At 38.0% G+C, this 24,620-nt stretch overlaps 1 protein-coding gene across 1 annotated transcript in view; it reads left to right on the top strand.

Moving 5' to 3' along the window:
- Positions 1–23,901, top strand: part of LOC143710501 (uncharacterized) — a 43,320-nt gene extending 19,419 nt beyond the window's left edge. The window contains exons 6-12 of the mRNA XM_077201444.1: positions 733–840; positions 3,472–3,604; positions 7,809–8,220; positions 21,018–21,430; positions 21,521–21,624; positions 21,695–21,798; positions 23,408–23,901. Of these exons, the coding sequence (XP_077057559.1) occupies positions 733–840; positions 3,472–3,604; positions 7,809–8,220; positions 21,018–21,430; positions 21,521–21,624; positions 21,695–21,798; positions 23,408–23,543 (1,410 nt within the window). The 3' untranslated portion in view covers positions 23,544–23,901. The remainder of the gene's footprint in view (positions 1–732; positions 841–3,471; positions 3,605–7,808; positions 8,221–21,017; positions 21,431–21,520; positions 21,625–21,694; positions 21,799–23,407) is intronic.
- Positions 23,902–24,620: the final 719 nt, after the last annotated feature.

Here is a 24,620-nt window from a genome sequence, read left to right as displayed (position 1 = left end):
AATAGTTTTCTGCACTTTCATTTCTGTACCTTTTAGCATATTCTTGAAACTTGCTGTTGTGATAATGTGAGTGCTGTTGGCTCTTGCATAATATTGTGATGTTTCCCAGTTTTTAGATGCTTTCTGCCAAATTAATAAATATAAATATAAGTATTCTTAATTATAAGAATAATTCAGCTTGGTTGCTGAATTACATACATACTATTCAGGTTTTGGCTCAAAGGTGAAATGACCAAAGTGGAATGAAATTGAGGACTGTATTGAACTGATGCCTGGAAATCCAGTCCTGAAGAACGAGGATGATCTGCCATTCTGGACTGTACTGGCCATGTACAAATGACTGGACTAATGCTCACTTGTGATAAAAGGGATTTGTGAGACTGGAAGTTTCAACCGTAAATATTGTGATTTTTGAACATTGAACACTTTTATGTACACCCACTTGTGTTTAATAGTTATCTCTGTTTTTCCTTCCATCATCCTCTCATCCCAGCTTAGAAACATTTATTCATTCCCTTCCAGTTTATTGCCATCAAAACAGAGCTTAAGTCTCCTAGATCCTCCCAGTTTTTCTGATATTGAGTGTCAGTGAAACTGCTTTTGAGTTGTATTGCTTTCACTTTGAATAAAATGGTCAATAACCATTATTATTATAGTAAAATGTATTTTTGTTTTTATTTCATATTTCATTCTTGTGTATCTGTTTATTACATATGGCTATATTTGCTCCAGTCCAGCAGGGGCAGCAGAGAGCAGCTTTATCAGACTGAAGTGATCAGAGAGGAACAGAAACATCAGATTCAGGGAGATAGGTCTAACTCTGAGGTTGAAGGTCCAGGGGTCAGAAAGTAAAAGTCCTGCCATAAGTTTATTCCAACCATGAACTCAGTCAGCTGATTTCTCTAATAAGTTATATCTCCTGTCTGAATTAGCAAATCCAGGTGATTGGAACAAAATACTGAGGAGGACTTTTACTTTCTGAACCTGGACTTTACACCTCTGCCACATGTCAGCCAAGAGTAAAGAAATAAACCAGAACTGGACTTTATCGTAGCCAAAAAAATCTTTGTATATTAAATATGGAATAATTTCAGCCACAGCCTTAGATGAAATCAACCTTAAGAGAAAAGAAGACATTAAATCTCTGAAGATCTCAGCAATGATTAAACAACTCCACAAACAGCATTTTATTTCTGTCAGACGTCTACAAAAGTTTTACTGAAAATTAACAGAGGTTTAACTCTGTTTCATTTGAAGTCACCATAACAGTGATTAGTGTTTCCATTAGTTGGGCTGCCGGCCGCCTGGATTTTGTAGAGGCGGCTGCCGTCCGGGAGGGATTAGAGTAGTCGCCATCCCTCCAACACCCAGGCGGCCGGCAGAGAGCTTGACCGTTCCCCGGCAACTCACTGATTCATTTCTGTAGTAAAAAAGTTATTAATTCAGTCAAAGGTGCAGTGTGTGATTTTTAGGGGCATCTAGTAGTGAAGTTACGAATTGCAACGAACAAAAGTTACGGTGGCCGACAGGAAAATATGTCATCGTCTTAGACAGCAGAGAGTAGCCAGTTGAGCAATGAGTTTATCAAACGACAAGAATAATTTTTGTGCGCAAAAACAAAAACAAAAGATAACAACTTTATTTCAACTATTCATTTCCTTCTCCGTGGGCCTCGAGTCAGTTCACTAGTGTAATATCGTAAGCTTCTGTTGTTATACGTCACACGCATCACACACATGACCAGTGTCGGCCAATAGTGAGCCTACGTGGGACGTAGCTCTACGCAATCACACTACATTAACTGACTCGAGGCCCACAGAGAAGGAAATGAATAGTTGAAATAAAGTCGTTATTTTTGTTTGTTTTTGCGCACAAAAAGTATTCTCGTCGTTTGATAAACTTAAGATTGAGCCACTGTAGTCACTTGGACTATTTTAACGATGTCTTTAAAGGGGTCATATAATGCCATTTTTGTACAAGTTAATATGAATCTTTAGGGTCTAAATGAAACCTTTGTAATGTACTTTTATTAAAAATTCGCATTAGTATTTTAAGAAAACACTCAATTTACCTGCTCAAAAACAGCTCTTTTTTTCAGCACGCAGTTTCAGTGCATATGCCTTTAAATGATAATGAGCTTGCCGACTCCGCCCCTCTGTTCTTTGGGGCGTTTTTGACACAACGCACGTGGAGTGTTGCCTTGACAACAGTTGATGGTATATTTTGGCGAAAGAATGTCAGCGGGAGTCTCTGAGGACACATCTGTAGTGTTGCCATACCAATTTGAACCGGAGTCGGACCCGGAACAAGATGACGACCCCGAAGAAGTTCGACCATTAAGGCTCGAACAGCACGTTTCTGAATGGTTGGTTAACATAATGTCACTTTGATCTATTTTTGTATGTACTGTCAGGGTAGAGTTGTGGGATAAAAACGCTATGTGTTTACTGTATAGGTTAGTTCGTTGACAGATTTATGTTGAAAAACTTTTTTTTGGTAAATGTAGGCTTGTCAGTGATGCGTAACGTTATCTCAGTGTTCGGTACAACTATCGTGACTTAAACATGTCCTGTCATGTCAGTAATGATTCTAGCAGTAGTTGAACGATACCTAAGAATTTGTTGTATGTTTATGTTTAGTGCTGTACGAAAATGTTTTATGTTTTACTAAGGGTTAGCACGTTAACTGTAACACCTGCGTACACAGTTTTTAATAACACAACAACCATAACGCGTTGTTCATTATTATCGTGGGATAATGAATTATATTGAGAACGTCGTAACGTTACATAGAATACATGCCGTGATGTACCCTGAGTGTAAACATTAGCCGCATTCAGCGTGAAGCGTGCAAGCGATTTGCAAAGATTAATATGTATCGTAAAAGGTTAATAAAACTTTATACTCACTTCTTCTGGAGGTGCAGCAGGAACACGAGTAGTTGGTACCGATTCTGTTTTCAGGAGCAGCTTCTTAGCAAAACCAGCTTTATACTGGCCCTCGTTTATAAAGCAGTCTGGTGAGAAATTATTCGCGCAAACATGAACGCATTTACGTTGATCGTGGGGAATATTCCCATCGTAAACAAAACTCAGCCACTGCGTCTTCAGCGGTTCAGATTTAGGAACATCTAAATGATTTCTGTGTTTGTTATTGCACCCAAGAACAGAACAACACAATCGCTTAGACACCATTCTGCTACAGTGTATCAACAATGACGTACTATGATGACTGACAGCTCGCTCAGGGCGGGTCTGTGTTGAAACACTGCTGTCAATCAACAACCGTGGGTGGGGCGTAACATGGTGAATGTACAATACACAGACACAGTGAGTCTGCTGGAAGTTTTTAAGTTGGACTGAAAGTCTTTATTCTTGTCGAAGGTCTGTGTGAAATGAAATTTCCTGTTTAGGCTTAACACTATTTTAAATACACTAGTCATCATTCTGAAGATCACACCTCATCTGTGAAGACGTACTGTCAGACACAGCGAATAATGGATTCAGAGGACATTTATCAAAATGTTGTACGCAGAGATATTGAGGACACAACTGGACCTCGAACACAGAGTAACGGCCAGGATGAAGGAAAAGATGAAAAGAGCAGTAAGCAGAAAATTACTTTAAAGCACAGATGATGTCGCATATGATGTTGTTAATGGTGTCACTAATGTTTGAGGAAGTGTCAAATACAATTTCAAATATTTTTGTCAGTGTTTCTGCTTTTATATAATGTATTACATTTACTTTTTCAATATGTTTGTACATCTTTAGATATTATACTGTATAGCAATGTTTGACTTATAAATTATTTTATAAGCAAGAAGACAAAGGTAGATTACCTAAAAAGGTCGATTTGAAACTTAAAAGTTCCCCTGTGGGGAAAATCAATCTTTTAAATGTTTATATGTCTATTTTTAATATGATTTAAGACAAACCATGTGCAGATTCATAAGTCAACAACATTGAGGAGTATTTTCTTCTTAAAACTGCAGTGAACCAAAGACAGTCTCAAAAACACAGTCTGAAAACGCTGGTGTTTCTGACGTCAAAAACTACTTTGTAATGTCAATCTGTTTGTGGGCTTTAGCCTATCATTACTATGATGTAAAGCAGGGGAGCCTCAAGAGAAGCCAGGTTATCCCGGTATATTTTTTGTTGATATGAAAATTGGTTACATTTAGAAATATAGCAACTGAATTGTGTATATTGGCGCTTTTCCACTGCATGGTACGGTACGATTCGGTTCTGTACGGCACGCTTTGGCGCTTTTCCACTGCATGGTACGGTACGGTTCGGTACGGTATGGCACGCTTTGGCGCTTTTCCACTGCATGGTACGGTACGGCTCGGCTCGGTACGGCTCGCTTGTGGCGCTTTTCCACTGCATGGTACGGTACGGTACGGCTCGCTTTAAATGGTACCTGGCCTGTTGAGGTCCCAAGCGTACCGTACCGATACTAAAATGTGACGTGAAAACACTGCAGATCACTGATTGGTCAGACAGACAGAATCGTCACTACCAGCGTCATTGTATTTGCGAGACATCAAACCCGCTGGATTTAAATAACCAATAACAGCCATCACTGTAGCACCGGTTTTAAAACAACTTGCTTGAAGAAAAGAAAACTTCCAAAAAACGAAATGGGTGAATCGTAGTCAGTGGACGAGAAGTGCAGACATTCCTCTTGTTGGTTGCAGAGGAGCGGATAAGCTATAACGATCAGACATAATCCCACCCACTTTGAAGCGGTACTAACTGCAGTGGAAAAGCAACCGAGCTAAAGCGAGCCGAGCCGTGCCGCGCCGAGTCGTACCACGCAGTGGAAAAGCGAAGCGAGCCGAACCGTGCCGAGCCAAACCGAACCGTACTGAGCCGTACCGATCCGTACCATGCAGTGGAAAAGCGCCATATAATATGTATTACGATGTTATGATGCACTATATGCCTTTCTCCACTGACGTTCTGAGCTGTTCAAAGTGTTTTTGATGAAGGCAGACTGAGATGGTGAACGGAAATGTAGCAAGTGGCTCAATTTTAGTGACTACGCCACCCCAGGTTAACGGGGAAAATACAACACAAAAAAAGCACACAAATACATTTCACCAAGAAAGGCAAGAGGCATGGTTTCCCGTACAAAAGTATTTTCTTTTATTAGAGCTAAAAGTTGGCCAACAATTATTTAAAATCAACAATGGTCCTGGTCGAATTGAACAAAACCACAAAAAAAAAAAAATCCTCACTTGACTGACTAGGGCCTGCCTGCTTACTGTCATCAGAAATCGCCTGCAGGCCAGGAGGACAACATTTTAAATCTTATAATTTCAGTTAACCCTCTATACCTCTATAGAATTTCACAACAATGTGAAATACAACATATTCCTGAGAATTAATGGCTAAAACTACTATTAGAAAAATGTCTAAGAATAACTCAAAATTTTTAATTTAAGTGTTAATTACAAGTTTGTTGCAATTTACAGATTAGAAATATCTTTCAAATGATGTATGACATATTAAGAAATGTTTTTCATTGCCCATAATTTAAGAATCTATATCCTCCGTTGCTCCAGTCCATACAATAAAAAAACATGATTTCCTGCTATAAGAGGATGTCAAAAGTTTATGTAGGTCTTTATTTGTTGTTTGCATAAACCTTGTACCACACAAATTTATTTATTATAATCATTTTTATAGTGGCTTACACGATAGTGAACATACCTCAGTCAATTTATACAGTACAATGGGTTAAATGATAAGATAAAACATTATTTCCTGACGACGATAAATTGTTTGATTTATCCAACCATTCTTTTTGTGTTCATTCATTATTTGCCTCAGTCCACTCACCTAAATGCATAGTAATGGTCTCCACAATTTGCTGTGTTTACTAAGTGCAAAAGCCTTCTTGCCATTATTGTCAGACTAGCTATTCCCCTCAACAAATCTAATCTGCCACATCTGGGAAAATCAACAGGCATTGGATACTTACATTGTTTGGTTTTTGAAAAAACGAGACTGTTTTTTGTCTCTTCATTGCCTTTATGTGGCATTTATACAGTCGATTTTTTTCAGTTCAGAAAATCACCGACTCCACTCAGTCATAGATGGTATATGATCACTATGGTTACCGGTCCGCTTCTACAGGCACGATTGAGGCAGCTACCAGCTCCTCATAGGACCCCGGCGACGTCACTCAGGAGTCGTAGCACACACTCTCGGAGAGAGAGGGTGTAAACGTCGTTGGCATGATGGCATCGTGTGTTTATTGACAACAGAACAGCGTGTAGTGAGAACGTGGGTACAAACAAAGTAATGGTGACCGGTGTAGATTATTATTGTGTGTCAGCCTGCGTCTGCCCCGACACGATTCTGAAGCAGCGGCGGGCCGGGACACTAATGTACATAGCGAAAACACTGGTTAATCCTCTGTTTTACCGATTTTTGTCCCCCCCGTCCCTAGTACCATCTGCGCCCCTGGGGAGCAGGCTAGTGTAATTGCAGCAAGTCTACAATAGGAAGCACACCAATCCAAATCACACCCACCAAGTTCACTGCAAATAACAAAAGTGATAACACGGCAATGATGACACTGCAATAAGGACACCCTTGGTGAAACGAAGCCTGTAATGCAACAGACAGACAACCCGCCCGCTCCAGGAAGTCCTCAGCTCCTAAAAAAAAGAAAGAAAATCATATAATTAACAACCCAAACTATTTAAATAAAATGAACACATTCAAAGTAAATTTATTGACTTACATGTAATCACTACACCAAGAAAAACAATTTGCAATGTACCCAAAATAAACAAAGTATGAAAACTGTAAGCACACTCACATTAAAGAAATTAACAAATAAATAAATGCACTGTCACAACTGCAGAGACTCACACCAACCACCAAGTCAACTGCAATACACAGCAAAACTAAAACATTTCAGCCCGCATGGAGATGTGTAACTCAAACACAACTGGGTGCCAAACGCAGCAGCGTGGCTTTAAAGAGCGAGGGGCGGGGAGAGAGCGGTTTATAACGCGACTGCTCCCACTTAGTGTCCACAAAAAAAAGACGTTTCTTTAAAAAAAGAAAAAAGGATTACGACTTCAATTTAACAAAGCTATCGACCAGTTACCCACCCGATAGTGCAATGAGGTATTATCCCAGTTTACCTACCCGATGATATAATAAAGTAACACTTAGACGACATATACCAAAGAAAATTATTCAACAGCCTTGTTGACTGCAACAGTTGATGCTCTGACCATTCGAACTGCGATGCCACACCGTACTGAAACAAAGGGCTATAACTTAACGTTATGTTAGAACTTCCCACAACGCCCCAAAACACAGTATTAAACTTACCTGGGAGTACGCAGCACTCCACACGCACAAACTCTCAGTAACCCACAATAAACAGATTGAAAAATCGCCAAATGTCACTGGACAACTGTAGCTTGAACAGCTAGACTAAATGCTAAAAACCATAGACATCATATATCTCTATATGATGTCTATGCTAAAAATAACACGTACCTCAGTAGTTCTTACGTAGCAACAACGCAAAAAGGGGCGGGCTTTCGACCATGACGCACTACAAGAGGCATGAACGACCAGAGCCATATAGAGAGAGATGAGGCGTGGCCAAGATGGCGAGCGAGATAAACGCATTTTCTGTGCTTAAAAACTAACTTCCTTTTACGCCATATGAACAATGATAACGTTCATAGTTTAATGGAATAGCGAGGAAACAGTCTTACGCTTCGAGTTTTTTTTGTTTTGTTTTTGTATTTGATATTCCTTTACGCAATGGCAGAGAAAAGGCCTGCAAAGAGCAAAGATAAAACCGTGTCTGGGCGCTCAAAGGATTCTCCTGATCAGACGACCATGCACTCATATGTACGGAAAGGTGACGATTGTCTTATACCCCTGCCCGAATCTGAGCCTTGCACCCCAGATTCTAAGAGAAGTCGGCCTGAACCCACACTCGGGGAGGTACAAGATAATATCGTCAAGATATTAGTGGAGAAGATGACTCAGAATACAGCTGTTCTCAATCAAGAAATACAGCAAAATCGAGAGTGTGTTAATTCTTTGAAGGAGGCTACAGAATTTCTTTTTCAAGAATTGAAGGATGTAAAGGCAGTCATCTCCAATATGAAAACGGTGGGTGAAGATCACCAGAAACAGATAACTGAACTGGAGGACAAGCTCAATGATACGGAAAGGTACCAAAGATGATGGAACTTGAGGCTGTATGGACTGGCTGAACAGGAAGGCGAGGATGTTAAAATCCGGGTGGTCGAAGTCTGCCGCTCTGTCATCCCGGAAAATGAGGAAGCCTGTCAACAGCACATTGATGTCAGCCACAGGGTTGGCAGAAAGAGTGTGGAGAAGATTCGCCCAGTTATCATTAGGTTCGTAGCTAGATCAACAAGAGATCTTATTTGGAAGAACGCCAGAGGATCGGAATATTTGAGCTCGAGGAAGTTACGGTTTGGGGAAGACCTGACGACAAAAGATAAGGAGGCTCGTAACAAACTGCGGCCGCAAATCGATGCTGCGCGCAAAGAGGGAAAAAGAGCTTTTTATGTGGGAGCTAAAGCAATAATCGATGGAAAAGAAGTTCGAGTGTAGTGTGCAATAGCTGCTTTCTACGCTGTACGTGATGGTTAATCACCTTCTCTGTTTGAGATATTCATAGTTAAGCTCTTTTTTGCTTTGTCTATGAGAGCGTTGGACTAGTAGATAATTTACATTATTATGTTTCGAATTTTTTGATTGATTTCTTTAAATGTACACACGGGACTGGTTGACTTTAATTTTTTATTTTTTTTAGTTATGTTGTTCTACGGCGTTTAATGTTCCTTTCATTGCTCGTTTCTGTGTGCAATGTCATTATGTTTATATTCGTTTATATTCGGGGTATTCGTGACATGTTGAAAAGAAAAGCTATTTTTCTATATTTTAAAAAATTCAAGGCCGATTTTTATTTTTTGCAAGAGACGCACGCTTTAGGATCTGACTACAAGTTTTGGAGGAGTCAACGGGGAGATGATCTTTGGCTGTCCTATGGAAGCAGTAACTCTGCAGGTGTTGCGATTTTAAGAGGAATGTTTAAAGGGAAAATACTGAAAAGTAATGTACACTCATTTGGAAGATGGATAATTTTGATAATATTGTTATTTTAGGAAACATTTATGGTTATAATAATAAAGCTGAAAATCAGACTTTGTTGCAGAGTTTTGAAGAGGAGATTTCAGGGATGTTGTTAACATTTTCTAATGCTAATTTGGTTTTGGGTGGAGATTGGAACACCATCAGTGACCCCTTGTTGGACTGTCTGCCTCCACGACAGGTTAGACAGCATTCTTTTTCTTAAATTAGATACTTATGTTTGCATCTTAATTGTCTTGATGAATGGAGAGATAGGAATCCTAGTAAAGTTGAGTTTACATGGAGTAATAAGGATGGCTACAGACAGTCCAGAATTGACTTTTGGCTACTGTCTAAAGAACTAGCACAGAAGGTTAAGTAAATTGATATAATATCTTCCATTCTTACTGACCATAAAATGATTCATGTCATGTTTGGTTTTGACAGTTTGGCTGAAAAAAGATCTGGGTTTAATTATTGGAAGTTAAATAACTCTCTCCTTGGAAATGAGCAATTTCAGAAAGATGTTAAAAATATTATAAAGGAGTCTTATAGTAAGGCAAATGCTTCTAAAGTGTTTGGGAAACATTGGGAATTTATGAAGTATTCAGTAAGAAAGTTTGCTATCAGGTTTGGAAAAGAATTGGCCAGAGCCAGAAGGGTTAAAGAGGATTCCATCATTAAACATATTATTCTTATATATGGAAAACATAGTTTATCTCAAATAGATAAAGACTTGTTAGTTAAATTACAATTAGAATTGGATCAAATATTTGAGAATAAGGCAAAAGGAGCATTTGTGAGGACAAGGCGTAAATGGTTGGAAGAGGGAGAAACGAACTCAAAATATTTTTTTAATCTCGGAAAGAGAAATACTGATTTGTCCTCTCTTAAAAGACTTGTGATTGGTGCTAAAGTCTCAACTGACTCAAATGAGATCTCTTAGTTTGTGTCCAATTTTTATAAAAAATTATACACAAAAGATGAAGATATTGGAGGCGCAGGGATTTTTTTGGAAAATATTAAAATAAATTCTACAGTAATAGATGAAAGTTCAAAACATTTTTGTGATAGGGAAATAACACCGGATGAAATTCATAAAAACATTGCCAAATTGAAGAATAATAAATCACCGGGTAATGACGGTTTAACCGCCGAATTTTAGGCAAGGCAAGGCAAGGCAAGGCAAGTTTATTTATATAGCACATTTCATACACAATGGTAATTCAAAGTGCGTTACATAGAATAAATTAAAATAATCAAAAGAAATCAGAATAATTAAAACAGTTTAGAATAAAAGATAAAATACAGAAATAATCACATGAAATCAGAGTAATTAAAACATAAAATAAAATACAGTGCAAACAGTCGGACGCACAGTGGCACAGTGCTCATTCAGTAAATGCACAGCTAAACAGATGTGTTTTGAGTCTGGATTTGAATGTGACTACTGTAGGAGCACATCTAATCTCTTCTGGAAGCTGGTTCCAGCTGCGGCTGGCATAGTAGCTAAAAGCAGACTCGCCATGCTTAGAGTGAACCCTTGGTATTTCTAGCCGATGTGATCCTAATGCTCTGAGTGATCTGTTGGGTTTATATTCACTGAGCATATCTGCAATGTATTGAGGTCCTAGGCCATTGAATGATTTATATACCAGTAATAATACTTTAAAATCAATCCTAAATGTAACTGGCAGCCAGTGTAAAGACCTGAGGACTGGTGTGATGTGTTCATATTTTCTATTCTGCTCAGAATCCTAGCAGCAGCGTTCTGTATGAGCTGCAACTGTCTTATGGTCTTTTTGGGAAGGCCAGTGAGAAGTCCATTACAATAATCCACCCTACTGGTGATGAAAGCATGCACAAGTTTTTCTAAGTCTTGACTGGAAACAAAGCATCTAATTCTTGCAATATTTTTCAGGTGATAGTATGCTGATTTAGTTATTGCTTTGACATGACTACTGAAACTAAGGTCTGACTCTAGAGACACACCCAGATTCCTGACTTGATTTTTAGTTGTTTGACCCCTAGACTGAAGGTATGCGTTCACCTTGAGAACTTCATCTTTGTTTCCAAACGCAATGACTTCAGTTTTGTCTTTGTTTAACTGAAGAAAGTTTTGGCACATCCAATTGTTTACTTCATCAATGCATTGGCAAAGGGAGTCAATGGGGCTGTAATCGTTAGGCGATAGGGATAAGTAGAGCTGTGTGTCGTCTGCATAGCTATGGTAAGCGATTTGGTTCCTTCTCATTATTTGGCTCATTGGGAGCATGTACAGGTTGAATAGGAGTGGCGCAAGAATTGAGCCTTGAGGGACTCCGCATGTCATGGATGTCCACTCAGACTTATGGTCTCCTATACTCACATAATAACCTCTGCCTCCTAAGTATGACCTGAACCATTTTAGGTCTATCCCAGAAAGCCCGACCCAGTTTTCCAGCCTGTCAAGAAGTATTTTGTGATCGACAGTGTCAAATGCAGCACTGAGGTCGAGTAGTACCAGCACTGATAATTTGCCTGTATCAGTATTTAAGCGAATATCATTTATTATCTTTATGATCTTTCTTCATCTTTATCATTTATGTCTCTGTACTGTGGTGCGGTCGGAAACCAGATTGAAAATGGTCAAAGAATCCATTCGAGCTTAAGAATTTGTTCAGCTGATTGAAGACAACTTTTTCAATGATCTTGCCTATGAAAGGAAGATTTGAGATCGGTCTATAGTTGTTTAATATGGTCTTATCCAGATTGCTCTTTTTAAGGAGGGGCTTGACAACAGCAGTTTTCAGGGAGGTCGGAAAACTCCCAGAGAGAAGTGAGGCATTTACCACTTCGAGGAGATCTGCTTCTAAGCTGTGTAACACATTTTTGAAAAAAGATGTGGGAAGTGCGTCAAGGGCGCAGGTTGATGTTTTTAGGTGCTGTACGGTTTCTTCCAAAATTGTGCCATCAATTTCTTCGAAATCAGACATAGTGGCTACTTTCTCAGGCTGTTGTCTGATCTGCCTGACCCAAGCGCAACTCAAGGATGAGCTGATCACTTTTCTGATATTATTGATTTTCTCAGAGAAGAAAGAAGCAAACTCACTGCACTTTCTCACTGAGAGCATTTCACTGGGAATCTGGCTTGGGGGGTTTGTCAGTCTCTCTACAGTAGCAAAAAGAGTGAGCGTGTTGTTTATATTGCTGTTTATAATATTCGAGAAGAAAGTCTGTCTAGCTTTGCCTAGTTCCTTATTGAAAGCATGGATGCTGTCTTTGTAGATGTTATAATGGACTACAAGTTTTGTCTTCCGCCACATGCGCTCTGCTTTTCTGCATTGTCTTTTCATATTTTGCACTGCTGTTGTGTTTCTCCAAGGTGCTTTTTGTCTGCCACTCTTCTTCCTGACTTTCACAGGAGCAATATCATCAATTACACTCTTAACTTTTGAGTTAAAAGAATCAAGGAGAAAATCAACAGAGTCAGCAGATAAGCTTGGTGTTAAAGATATAGCCTTCATAAATAGTACACTAGTGTTCTCATTTAAGCATCTCTTCTTGACAGACACAGATCTAGCTTCAATGGCAGGAGAGATCAATATATCAAAGAAAATACAAAAATGATCAGACAGTGCTACATCCTTAATAACAATTGATGAAATGTTTAGACCCTTACTGATAAGTAAATCTAGAGTGTGTCCACGATTATGTGTGGGTCCATGTACATGCTGAGTCAGATCAAAAGTTTTTAAAACAGTTTTGATTTCTTTTGCCATATTGTTTTCTGCATTATCTATGTGAATGTTAAAATCTCCAGCAATGGCAAAGCAGTCAAACTCTGAGGAAATTGTTGATAACAGTTCTGTTAAGTTTTCAGCAAAAGCTGGAGAGTATTTTGGAGGCATGTAAACAATAAGTAAAATGCGTGGAGCACCTTTTAACACAATACCCAGATATTCGAAAGACGGGTATTTCCCAAATGATATTTGCTTACATTGATAGACATCTTTATAAAGAGCAGCTAAACCTCCGCCTCTTCTGACAGCTCTGCAGACACTCATAAAAGTAAAGTTAGGAGGGGCTGTTTCATTGAGGACTGTTGCACTGCAGCTGTCTTCTAGCCAAGTTTCATTTAGCAACATAAAATCCAGGTTGTATGTGGTTATTAAGTCGTTGACTATAAGTGATTTATTTTTAAGTGAGCGGATGTTTAAAAGTGCTAACTTAACAGTCTTACTTTTTGTCCCCACAGCAATCTTAGTATGTCGTGTAATAGGCACCAGATTAGATGGGTTTGCTGTACGGCTTTTGAAGGCCTTAGACTTTCTATCATGTAATCGAACAGCAATAGAAAAAGATACAGGCACACTGGGTTCCCGCTTGTTCTGTAAACATTTGAGAAAGTTATTGTTATCATAGCGGGGACCCGACATATATCACTGAGAGATGGTATCAGTTGTTTTTGGTTCACCTCGAGCCGCTGGAGGAGGGTGTGGGCCCTGGCGCTGTGGCAGAGGCCGAAGAGCTCTCACAGGAGGAGGGGGAGGGCGAGCTGGGCCCGCAGGCTTTGGTGGTTGTGGGGCCTGGCGTTTTTTGGTTGGTATCTGGGGGCTCGCAGCTAAAGAGTGGGATAGTCTAGTTCCAGCATGCACCAGTTGTTCCATTTTCTCTGAGAAGCACAGAAGTGGAGATGCTGGAGACAGTGATAACGTTTCCGATGAGAGGGGTTTTTTGCTCTGGTGTTATTGGAGGCTGTAATATGCTGTCTTGGTTTCCCTGGCTGTTTTCCAGAAAGTCGTCCTTGGGTGCTGTTTCTTGGAGAAGTGCTAGTAAGTCACAGTCTGTCTGTGGTGAGCTCTGTGGGCAGGGCTCAGCTGAGATTGTGTCCGTGAGCAGAGGTTGTTGTGGCTGAGTGGTGTTATCACTGTCCTTGTGTGATGTGTCAACCGCATGTCCATTCAGGTGCTGAAGTGAAATCCTGTGGTCATTCATCCAGGTGTGTGTGTGCCATTCAGGTTGAGTGGATTGGCACACATTGCAGAAGGATGACGGAGGGAGTTGTAGATATTGTCCTTTAGCACTCTTGAACCAAGTTTGTTTGGGTGGTGGCCGTCCTGTTGAAAGAGTTGCCTCTGACTCCAGAAAAGATTGAAGTTGTGAATAAAGTTCACTCCTTTTATATTGCAGGTTTTTTGCAGCCATGTATTAAGCCCAAGCAACCGTGAAAACCTGTTTGTTCCTCTTGCTGGGATTGGTCCACTGATGAATGTCTGAACTTTCAGTCTTTTAAGTGTTTCAAAAAGTTCATTGAAATCCTTTTTAAGAGGTTCCGACTGCTCTTTATGAATATCATTCTTCCCCACATGAATGATGAGTCGATTTGCAGTCTTATGTTTCATCAGAATGTTCTGAAGTTCCCTGTTTACATCAGATGTTGTTGCTTGTGGAAGGCAGCACGTTGTTGTATCCCTGCTATTAATGTTTCTGATTACGGAGTCGCCCACTATCAGAGTCCTGTGCCCGGCTGCACTGTGAGCTGAGTGCCGCTGTCTGCTCGACCTTCAGCCCCAGTTAGCATCAGTGTTAGCTACTGGCTGATTCAGTCTGTGTTCGATCACATTCATCAAATTTGGGGATTCCTCATTCATTAATACTTCAAATCTGTTCTCAAGATGTATAGGCGGTGGTAGGAGACCAATGTTCGCAGTCCTTGTCAGAGCCGTATCTGGGGTAGAGGATGCTACTGCAGTAATATGTGATGCTCGTGACAATCTGATTTCTCGAGTGCCTTTGGGTCTCGCACCCTGTTTGTGCCATCGATTAGTAAGTCGATTGGCTTGTTTCTCTACACTCAGTATGGCCTGTCGAGAAGCACTAGATTCATGGGACTCACCGGCTGTATGCTGAGGACATCCATGACGAAGCTCTGTTGTGTTTTCCGTCTGGTTTGGTGGTCCCGCAATTAACTTTGTTTCAAGAATTGCAATCCTTTGTAAAAGTCTGTGGCAGTTGGAGCAGCAAGTAGATTCCAGAGGAGGCATTTTCTTATCCTTATGAATGTAGGCAGTTGTGTTTTCTCTTCCCCGGAATGTAAGCTTTCAGTGGGAGGCTGGTCGAATAAAATAATTCTGCTTTTTTTTGTAGTAATCCAAGCGTTTGAGCACTGTGCTGATTTGCTGAAGTTAAAATTAGGTGATAAAAGGAGATAAAATATAGAAATATAAAAGCGATAGAGCAAAGCGAGAGCGTCCGAACAGTAGCTGAGCAGGAAGTGCTACTCAAAAGTGCTACTCATTTTATAAAACCTTTCAGGAAGATCTTTCTGAGTTCCTTTTAAAAGTTTTTCAGGAAATATTGGAAACTGAGAAAATGCTGCCTACTATGAATCAGAGTTTAATAACCCTTATTTCCAAAGTCGGGTAAAGATCCACTTAGTATTGAAAATTGGAGGCCCATATCTTTAATTAATAATGATACTAAATTGTTATCATCTATATTTTCAGAGAGGCTGAAACTTTGTCTGGATACAATTATTGATGACTGCCAGTCTGGCTTTATGCGTGGCAGATATATTGGAAATAATATTCGTCTAGTTTTGGACCTAATTGATTATAATTTCTTAATTCAGGATGAAAGTTATATATTATTCATTGATTATTATAAAGCCTTTGACTCTGTGGATCATGCGTTCTTGATGGATACTCTTGTTTTTTTTGGCTTTGGTAACAATTTTATTAGAGCAATTCGTACAATGTATAGTGATTGTAATACTTCTATTAAATTGCCTTTTGGAACAACTCCCAGATTTAACATATCTCGAGGTGTTAAACAAGGGGACCCTATAGCTCCTTTCTTATTTTTATTGGTTATGCAAGTGTTATGCCTTCATGTTAAAAAGAACCCATTTCAAGGTATTTGTTTATTTGACAAAGAAATAAAATGTTCACAGCTTGCAGATGATACAACCATATTTTTGAGAAGTGACAAAGAAATAAATGCAGCACTTAGGTGTTTAGATATGTTTTCGTCTGTCTCTGGCTTAATTATAAATATTAATAAATGTGAATTATTCCCTTTGAAAGACATGCCTGATGGTGTGGTGGAATTGTGTGGAATACCAGTTAAAACCAAGTATCTTATTTGGGGATCAAAATATTTAAAAATCAAAAGGAAAGAATTGACATAAATTATCCTCCATTAATTGATAAAGTGCAAAAGAAATTTAATATGTGGTTAATAAGAGATTTATCTTTGACCGGTAGAATATTGCTGTCAAAGGCTGAAGGGTTGTCTAGATTATCTTATACAGCAATGGTTTTAGATGCTCCAAACTCAATTATTAGGCAAGTTAATACGAAAATGTACAATTTTATTTGGAAGAATAGGCCACATTACTTAAATAAAGGTATATTAGGCAATTTATTTCAACAAGGTGGTTTAAATGCCATTGACTTTGAAGTTTCTAATACTGTCTTTAAAATTAAATGGATTCAGAATTGTATCAAATCTAATAACAAATTGTGGTATTATATTCCAAATCAAATTTTTAACCAAATTGGAGGTATTAAGTTTCTCCTCAGTTGCAACTTTGATATTAATAAAGTCCCTATTAAGCTATCTAACTTTCACAGGCAGGCTCTGTTATCATGGATGCTGGCATACAAACACAATTTCTCTCCCCATAGATGTTTGATATGGAATAATAAAGATATTAAATATAAGATTAAAACACTTTTCTTGGAATATTGGTTCAGAAACAATATTTTATTAGTGACACAGTTGCTTCGTCATGATGGTCACTTGCTTTCATATGGAGAATTTCTGGATAAATTCATACTGCCGATATCTGCAAAGGATTATGCAGTGGTTTTTGATGCAATACCCTCTGGTCTTCTTCAGTTGCTGCGCTCTGCTAAGGCTGTTGATTTGAATATAACTATTGATTTTAATTTGAGGTTAGAGGGTATAAGTATTGTTGATAAAAAAATGCAACAATAATTTCATCAGACAGGTTTGTTGTTCATTTAGAACTCCTCCAGCTAAACGTTTCTAGAATTCACGTTTTCAGGATATTAAGTGGGAGGAGGTTTTTATGGTTTCCAGGAAATACTGTGTCATTAATAAGATTCGTGAGGTTTCATTTAAAATTATTCATGGTATTTATCCAGTTAATCAGGTCATAAAAAGATTTAAGAAAGATATTGACTTGAAATGTCTATTTTGTAATTTAAATGACGAGACTATCTGTCATCTTTTTTTAATTGTATTTGTACTAAATTGTTTTGGTGTGACTTTAAGATCTTTTTTAAGGATATTTCTGGAATTGACATTATTTTGGAGGATAAGGATATAAATTTTTTATGATAAGCCTCTAGAAAAGAAAATTGGTTTTGTCCTTAATTTGTTTATTATTTTAGGTAAATATCACATTCATAAATGTCTATGGGCAAAAACTGCACCTAGTTTTATACAATTTAAATTTGAGATTTGTCAGTACCTTAAAACATTGGAGGGTGTAAGGAACACCAAGGCAAAAAAGACTATAGACTGTTGTAAAGCCTTGAAATTTTATCCTTTTTAAGGGCCTTTGTATTATTTTGTAATTAAAGAAATGGTTTTCGATTCAATACCCCTATGTATATAGTTGTTCATATTTATGTTGTATTGTTCCTTTGTGTTATTGTATTATTAATTGTATTTTTTTTTAAATTTAATTATTGTATGTTTTGTTATTGAATAAAGCGTAAAAAAATAAATAAATAAATAAAAAAAAGCCATATAGAGAGAGAGTTGCGACAACGGAAGTTCTAAATGCTTGGTTGTCACGTGATTCGCGTAGACCTCAGATAGTCCAGGAAGTGCTTCGGCGCCAATTCAAATCGATGGAGTTAGAGAGCAGAACTGTGATTTTTGGTAGTTTGTAGTCAATAAATGCGTTGGTTTACAATATGTATATAATACATTGACATTTGGATGTAGTATGTTTATGTATTTACAGCAATATTGTTTTAAAAAGATAAAAATCTGCTAACATTTAATGTTTATTGTGGTCAACCAGCGTTGCCTGCCTTTGTTAACATATTTTCTGGCTAACTTTACCTTGGTTAAAGACCGTTTTGCAGTTGTTTTGAAGTATTTTTGTGTTCTTAAACGTGTATGTTATTTAAGCGTTATCACGTAATGTTCACTGTGGTTTCACAAGGACAGGAGACTTGCAGGAAACAGGTGATTGTCTTTAAAAGCCATTGCAAACAAGTAAAATGTAAAATTGCATTCATCTTAATGTTTACAATGCTTATGCACTTATTACTATATAAATGAATACATAATACAATGGATGCTGAAGAATTAGTACAACATGACACAGAAGAACAACTTCTGACAAAAAGAGGAGCCGGGTCTGTTGTTTGAAGGTTTTTTGGTTTCCAAAAATCACCTTAATCGGGTACATATTAACACAGCATTTTGAAAAAATATTATATAGTTATTACATACGGTTTTTCTTATTATAAGAGCCAGTAATAGCATCTGCGATGGTGGTCCTTCTCCAGTTTTAATACGATTTTTCCGAAGTGAACTAGCCTAATTCGTTTTTTGCTCTCAAGCTTAATGTCGCACCATTTTCTTCTGACTTCAGGGAATGTTTGATTAACAGATGAAACTCCATTGACTGCATCTGTAATATGCTGCCAAGCTTCCTTTTTTTTTAGGACCCGATACACCACTATGTACGCTTGAAAATAAAATGTGGCGTTTTGAATGAACTTCTGATAATAAAACTTCAATTTCTGCGTCTGAGAATTTTTTCTTTTTCATTCGCATTCATGTCATAATATGATGCCCATATATAGGTGTCAGTCGGATTTAATGGGCGGGATTTATGGTAATTGAGAATGAACGTGCAGGCGCATTCCATTTATGACTGATTGGAATTCTTTAACACACACACACATTTCACTATCACATCTGACGTTTACGAAGTATTTGTGAATCAGGAGAAGAGTTTGCGGGAAGGTCTCTTTACGCGCAAATCACTCGCACTCGTATATTTACGAATGTTTCATGAATGAGACCCATAGACAGGAAAACGTCCTGCTATGGTTTCCGGGTTGAACGTCATGTTTCCTGGAAATGGCGTGCAATGGGGTTTGAGATACGTTTTCTCTTGTTTGATGGGTGTGTCAGAACTGCAGTCCAATCAGCAGCAACATGTATATAAAGCACGCGGTATTAAAGTGAACTTGCACATTGGGTTCAAGGAAAGTAATTTACAAATGTGTTTGATGCAGCTCGGTATACGCAACAACTGAGGATATTAGAAGACATGTTTGTCGTAAGTTTTATTGAAAAAATATAGGATATCAACATAATGATGTAGTTGTTTATATTTTTAGCTTCATTGCAAGTGTATGACATTTGGTATAGAAATAAACAATGGTAATTAAGTGCTTTTCCTAAAAATGAGAAAGAAAATACAGGGTATTAAAACAATATGAACTACAAATAAAGTCAGTATGTGAGGCTAGATGTGTTTTAGTCTGAATTAGGTAAGATGTGTGCTTCCATTTCAGTTTCCACAAATCCCTTCACTCGATTGGGATGTTCTCTTGTGTTCTGGGCGGCAAGTGCAGTAACTGCATTAAACACATTTATACCGACTTCATCAGGCTCTGAAAATTCTTCACAAAGAATGGCCTTCTCAGCTGCCATAGTTGCAACTCTTGCGTCATCAGAACAGTGTGTTCAACGCATCACCGTTTCTGTTTAAAAAAACATTGTGCAACGTTTTGTCAGGGCTGAACGCTGAACCATGTTACATGGTTTGTGTAACATTAGCAACACATTATTAGCTGTTTGATTACGCAGTCAGACAAAAGGCTAATCATATTAATTACCGTTAAGTGTCCGACGCTGTAGAGAGTGATACATCGACTTGTAGACGAGCCTGTATATTTCACTCTTCCACTTCTTCTTCTGAATCAGTTTCTGGTTCAAAAATACATGGCTGAATTAAACCAGTAACGTTATTTCCACTTGACATTGTGCAACGTTTACTACAGTAAAGTAAATTGGATCTCTGAAAGTGGTGCTCACTGCAGAGTAAAACATCATCCAGCGATCTGAGCTGATGTGAGTGAGTGGAGGCGGGGCTCATGGTGTACTCATCCACGTACACTAATGAAGCAAGGGTGTAGAGTTACATTCCAGTTATTTTAAGACATGATTCATTTTTTCATGATTCATGCAACACAGACAGGTACACGAAAGTGTGAACATATTACACCTGTTCTTTCCTCTCTTCACTGGTTGCCAGTCTATTTTAGAATTAACTTCAAAATTTTGATGTTTGTTTTTAAATCGCTTCATGGCCTTGCTCCTAAGTATATGTCAGATCTGATTAGGCAATACGCTCCGTCATGAGCGCTTAGGTCCACTGACCATTTGCTTTTAGTTGTCCCACGGGTGAAACTAAAAAGCAGGGGTGAAAGAGCATTTGCAGTATCAGGACCGAAGCTCTAGTTTGCCCCTGTACATCAGACAGGCTCAAACCCTTGCTATTTTTAAATCGAATCTTAAAACGTACTACTACAGCTTGGCATTTGACGCTATGTGAGAGTTTTGTTTTTATTGTTTTTGGTCTTTTATTCTTTTTTATTTTAGTCATGATGGTTGTTTGCATTATTGATAAAGGATATATGTGTACAGCACTTTGTTGAACACTTGTTGTTTTTAAAAAGTGATAAATAAACTTTGACTTGACTTTTGACTTGATTTTTTCAAAGGAAACATATGTCATTTTGGTGATCAAATATGAGTTTAAAGTGACAATTATTGACTACAGGGGGAATTTAACTTAGCATGAAGCTTACTGTATACATTGATATATGTGTGTGTTTTGTCTCTGTTTGTCAGGAGGAAGCAGGTGTTTGGTGTTGATGACAGTGTGTCTCTGGCTCATTTGTGTTCTTCTGCTGGTCTTCATCACACTGTACATCACCATCACAGCAGAGAGAGACCTGTTAAAGAGTTACAAGACCACAGTTGAAGAGTTCAATCAAACTATCAACAGGTTACAGGACAATTACACTGATCTAATGACTGAAAAAGACCAACTGAAGAACAACTTAAACTCTTTGAGTCAGAAGAAGCTAGAGTTAGAGACCAGAATCAATGATCTCAGTGTTGAGAAAAGTCAGTTACAGGGAAGTTTTGATGCTTTGAGTCAGAAGAAACTGGAGCTGGAGACCAGAGTCGCGTCTCTGAGTGAGGAACTGACTAGAGAGGTGTCTAAACGAGGTTTGTAAACAACTGTTTTTTCTAAGTAATTTATTTTTTACTGTATACAGTTTTAAAAAGTGTTTATGTATGCAAATCTGTGTGTTCCAGGTTTTTTCTTCATATCCAGTGAGTTGAAGAGCTGGTCTGAGAGCAGGAAATACTGCAGAGATCGAGGAGCTGATCTGATCATTATCAACACTGAAGAGAAGCAGGTGCGTGTGTGTGAATGACTGTTAATGAATGAGAGGAATCACACTTACTCCTGTTTTAATTCACACACAGAGACTCATATCTTCATTAGTCAAGGAGAGAGTGTGGATTGGTTTGTCTGACACTGAGAACGAGGGAATCATGAAATGGGTGGATAATTCAAAACTGAATCAAGGGTAAGTGATAAAACACTCACATAAAATCACTGTGGATGTGTCTCCCTGAAAAAAAGGAATATAGATATTTTAAAGAACAGACAACACAAACACTTGTTTTGTTTCTCTCAATCTGTGTATTATAACAGTGCAAAACATTAATTCAATCTTGCACAAAAAAGCTACCATGAAACCAACTTGCTTATAACAACATTGCATTCTATTTATACACAAGGTAATTTATGAGTTAGACAGACTGTCACCGAGCGCCAAAAACAAACAACCGCAATGTACAGTTCCTCCTAAACAAAAACTATAAGCTTCTGCTGCATTCACGCCATGCCGTAAACAGAGACTGCAATCCATGACGTTCTACCCGGAGCTGTTCACGTCCTCAGACTCGGATTTATGCGTTTCTATGTCAACACTATCAATGCCGAAATGAATCTGCAGCAGTCAGGTGGTACACATACTTTACATTCATTATTATTGTAATGTTATGTGCTTTGAGACGTGAGGTAATTTAATGCCGTCTCTTATGATGCTGCTCTGGATGTGCGCAAGCTGTTTTGAAGGAGACGCTCTGATGGGAGGTGGGATCTAATGCTTTCAAAGCTAGCTTTCTATTGCTAGCCGCTTCAAAATTGCCTACCCTACCTTTAAGAGTGAACATATTTTAACAGTATTATAATGCTGTATTTTCATCATACAGTTAGATAACCATAAAAACTTCATACATTAACAGTACAGAGCATCGGAAGCTATTCACATGTTCACAATATGCGACTCAATCTTATCCCTCTTTTCACAATACAGTTTATATTTTATACTATACGAACATCGTTTTTACTCAGACTCAAATCAAAGTCCACATTTTCTGATAAGACTTGATCACTTTTTATGATGATCAGATTGAATTTAGGCTTTTATGTATATAAAAACAGTGATAAACACACATCAGTTGTGGTAAACAGAAGCTCAAGCATGTTCGATTGAAGTGTGAGAACCAATGAGGTTCATTCTCGTGTTACGCAGCACGTTTGATCTTCCTCAAGAACCAGTGAGGTTCATCCGGATGTGTGCGCCCAGAAAACAATATATCACACTTTTAGACTGATATTGCTTTAAAATGCATGCAGACATTAAACTTGTATGATGGTGCAAAACTGCAATGCCATATGAGCGTGACCGAGATAGAGATGATAATCAAAACTAAGCATTCTGGGGACACCTTGTTAACATCTTAACATCACATCTTGCTAAAACGGACAGAATAGGTCCCCTTTTAAATAACAATAATATTCTCTCTTATTAGTTATAACCGTTACAGAAAAAAATAGATAATCACAACCTTTATAAATTAGACACAGCTCTTCCACAAATACAATCATAACAACAACCATAATTTCCATAAATACATTCTATTGATAAATTATCCTCTCTTTTATCCTTTTTTTTTTAGTTTTCTGCACTATTCATGAAACTTGCTATTCTGGTTCTGTGGATATTGTTGGCTCTTTTATTATGAATAGCTTGTTAAGCTGCTTGTTTGTTGTTTGCTGAATGGATAAAAAAATTGATTGAACATTTGGGGTTCAGAGTAACTGAAAATCTGACACAATTTATTCAGGTTTTGGTTCAAAGGTGAGCCGAATAGCTATACTGCAAATGAGGACTGTATTGAAGTGATGCCGACAAAAGACCCTGTGAACAACTGGTATGATCAACCCTGCTCTGAGAAGAGGAAGGGGATTTGTGAGAACTAGGTTTTATCTAGTGTTGCTGTGCTTTTGCTTCTATTATTTTAGTGATTTTTTTTTTTATTGTGAATTTCTTCCAGCTGATGTTCATATGAATTTGTTAGAAGGAAAATGTAAAATTGTCATCATTTTCTCATTGCAATAATAAACTCACAACATCCAGTTTCTCACAATCTGAATTAGGGTGATCTGGGACACCAAACCTCTGATGGGTTCATGACTTGCACCATCACAAGAAGCTCTGCCAACATGATCTTATTCTGTTATCATGCATCTCAATTATTGGTCTGAAGTGTTGAGCTGACAATCACAGTAAAATGTCTAATGTCTCCCAGATTGCTCTGATTCACCCTATTATTGTGATATTGAGTGTCTGCGAAACTGCTTTTGTGTTTTATTGTTTTCACTTTCAATAAAATGGTCAATAAGTAAATTGTATTTTTGTTCTTATTTCAAATTTCATTCTTGTGTATCTGCTTTATTGCAATATTATATGCCAGTGCAATAATCGGGCTTCAGTCTTCTCCGCTGAAATCAATGGGGTCGCTGTGTCCATTTCTTTTACTGTGTATGGCTTTGAACCTATCGGATTTTTGGGGTCCTAGCTGATCACTTCCCCACACTGATAGGGCCATTCCTGTTCAAAATCATGTGAGCCACAGAGCACCATTTACATAGTTTTATACTAAATTTACATTATATTTGTCTCAAAATCATCATTAATGTACATACTGACTTCACCCTGTGCTGCAATATACATTTAGGTTTACATTCTTAATTTAACAGATTTGAATAAAGTAATATTGGACAAAAATGTATAATAAACTTAGCCCTTTTAATCTTTTAATCTAACCTTTTAAGTCACATTTTGCCCTATTGTGCAATTTTTCAATACACTAACCTCAGTGCGAAATATTAAAGCATAGGGCCAGTTGTTCAAAACATTTAATCTGGATCAAAATGATACGGATTTGGAAATCCCATTTTTTCCTGTTCAGGATCAGGTAATCCGTCTTACTTTTATGCCGGTTTTTCAAAGCAACATTGGACTGGATCACCCTGATCCAGATACACAGTTTACAA

The sequence above is a fragment of the Siphateles boraxobius genome, unplaced genomic scaffold (genome assembly GCF_051911475.1).
Source record: "Siphateles boraxobius isolate OS27281-9 unplaced genomic scaffold, OSU_SipBor_1 47, whole genome shotgun sequence".
NCBI classification, from domain to species: Eukaryota; Metazoa; Chordata; class Actinopteri; order Cypriniformes; family Leuciscidae; genus Siphateles; species Siphateles boraxobius.
This window is presented reverse-complemented; position numbering and strand designations above follow the sequence as displayed.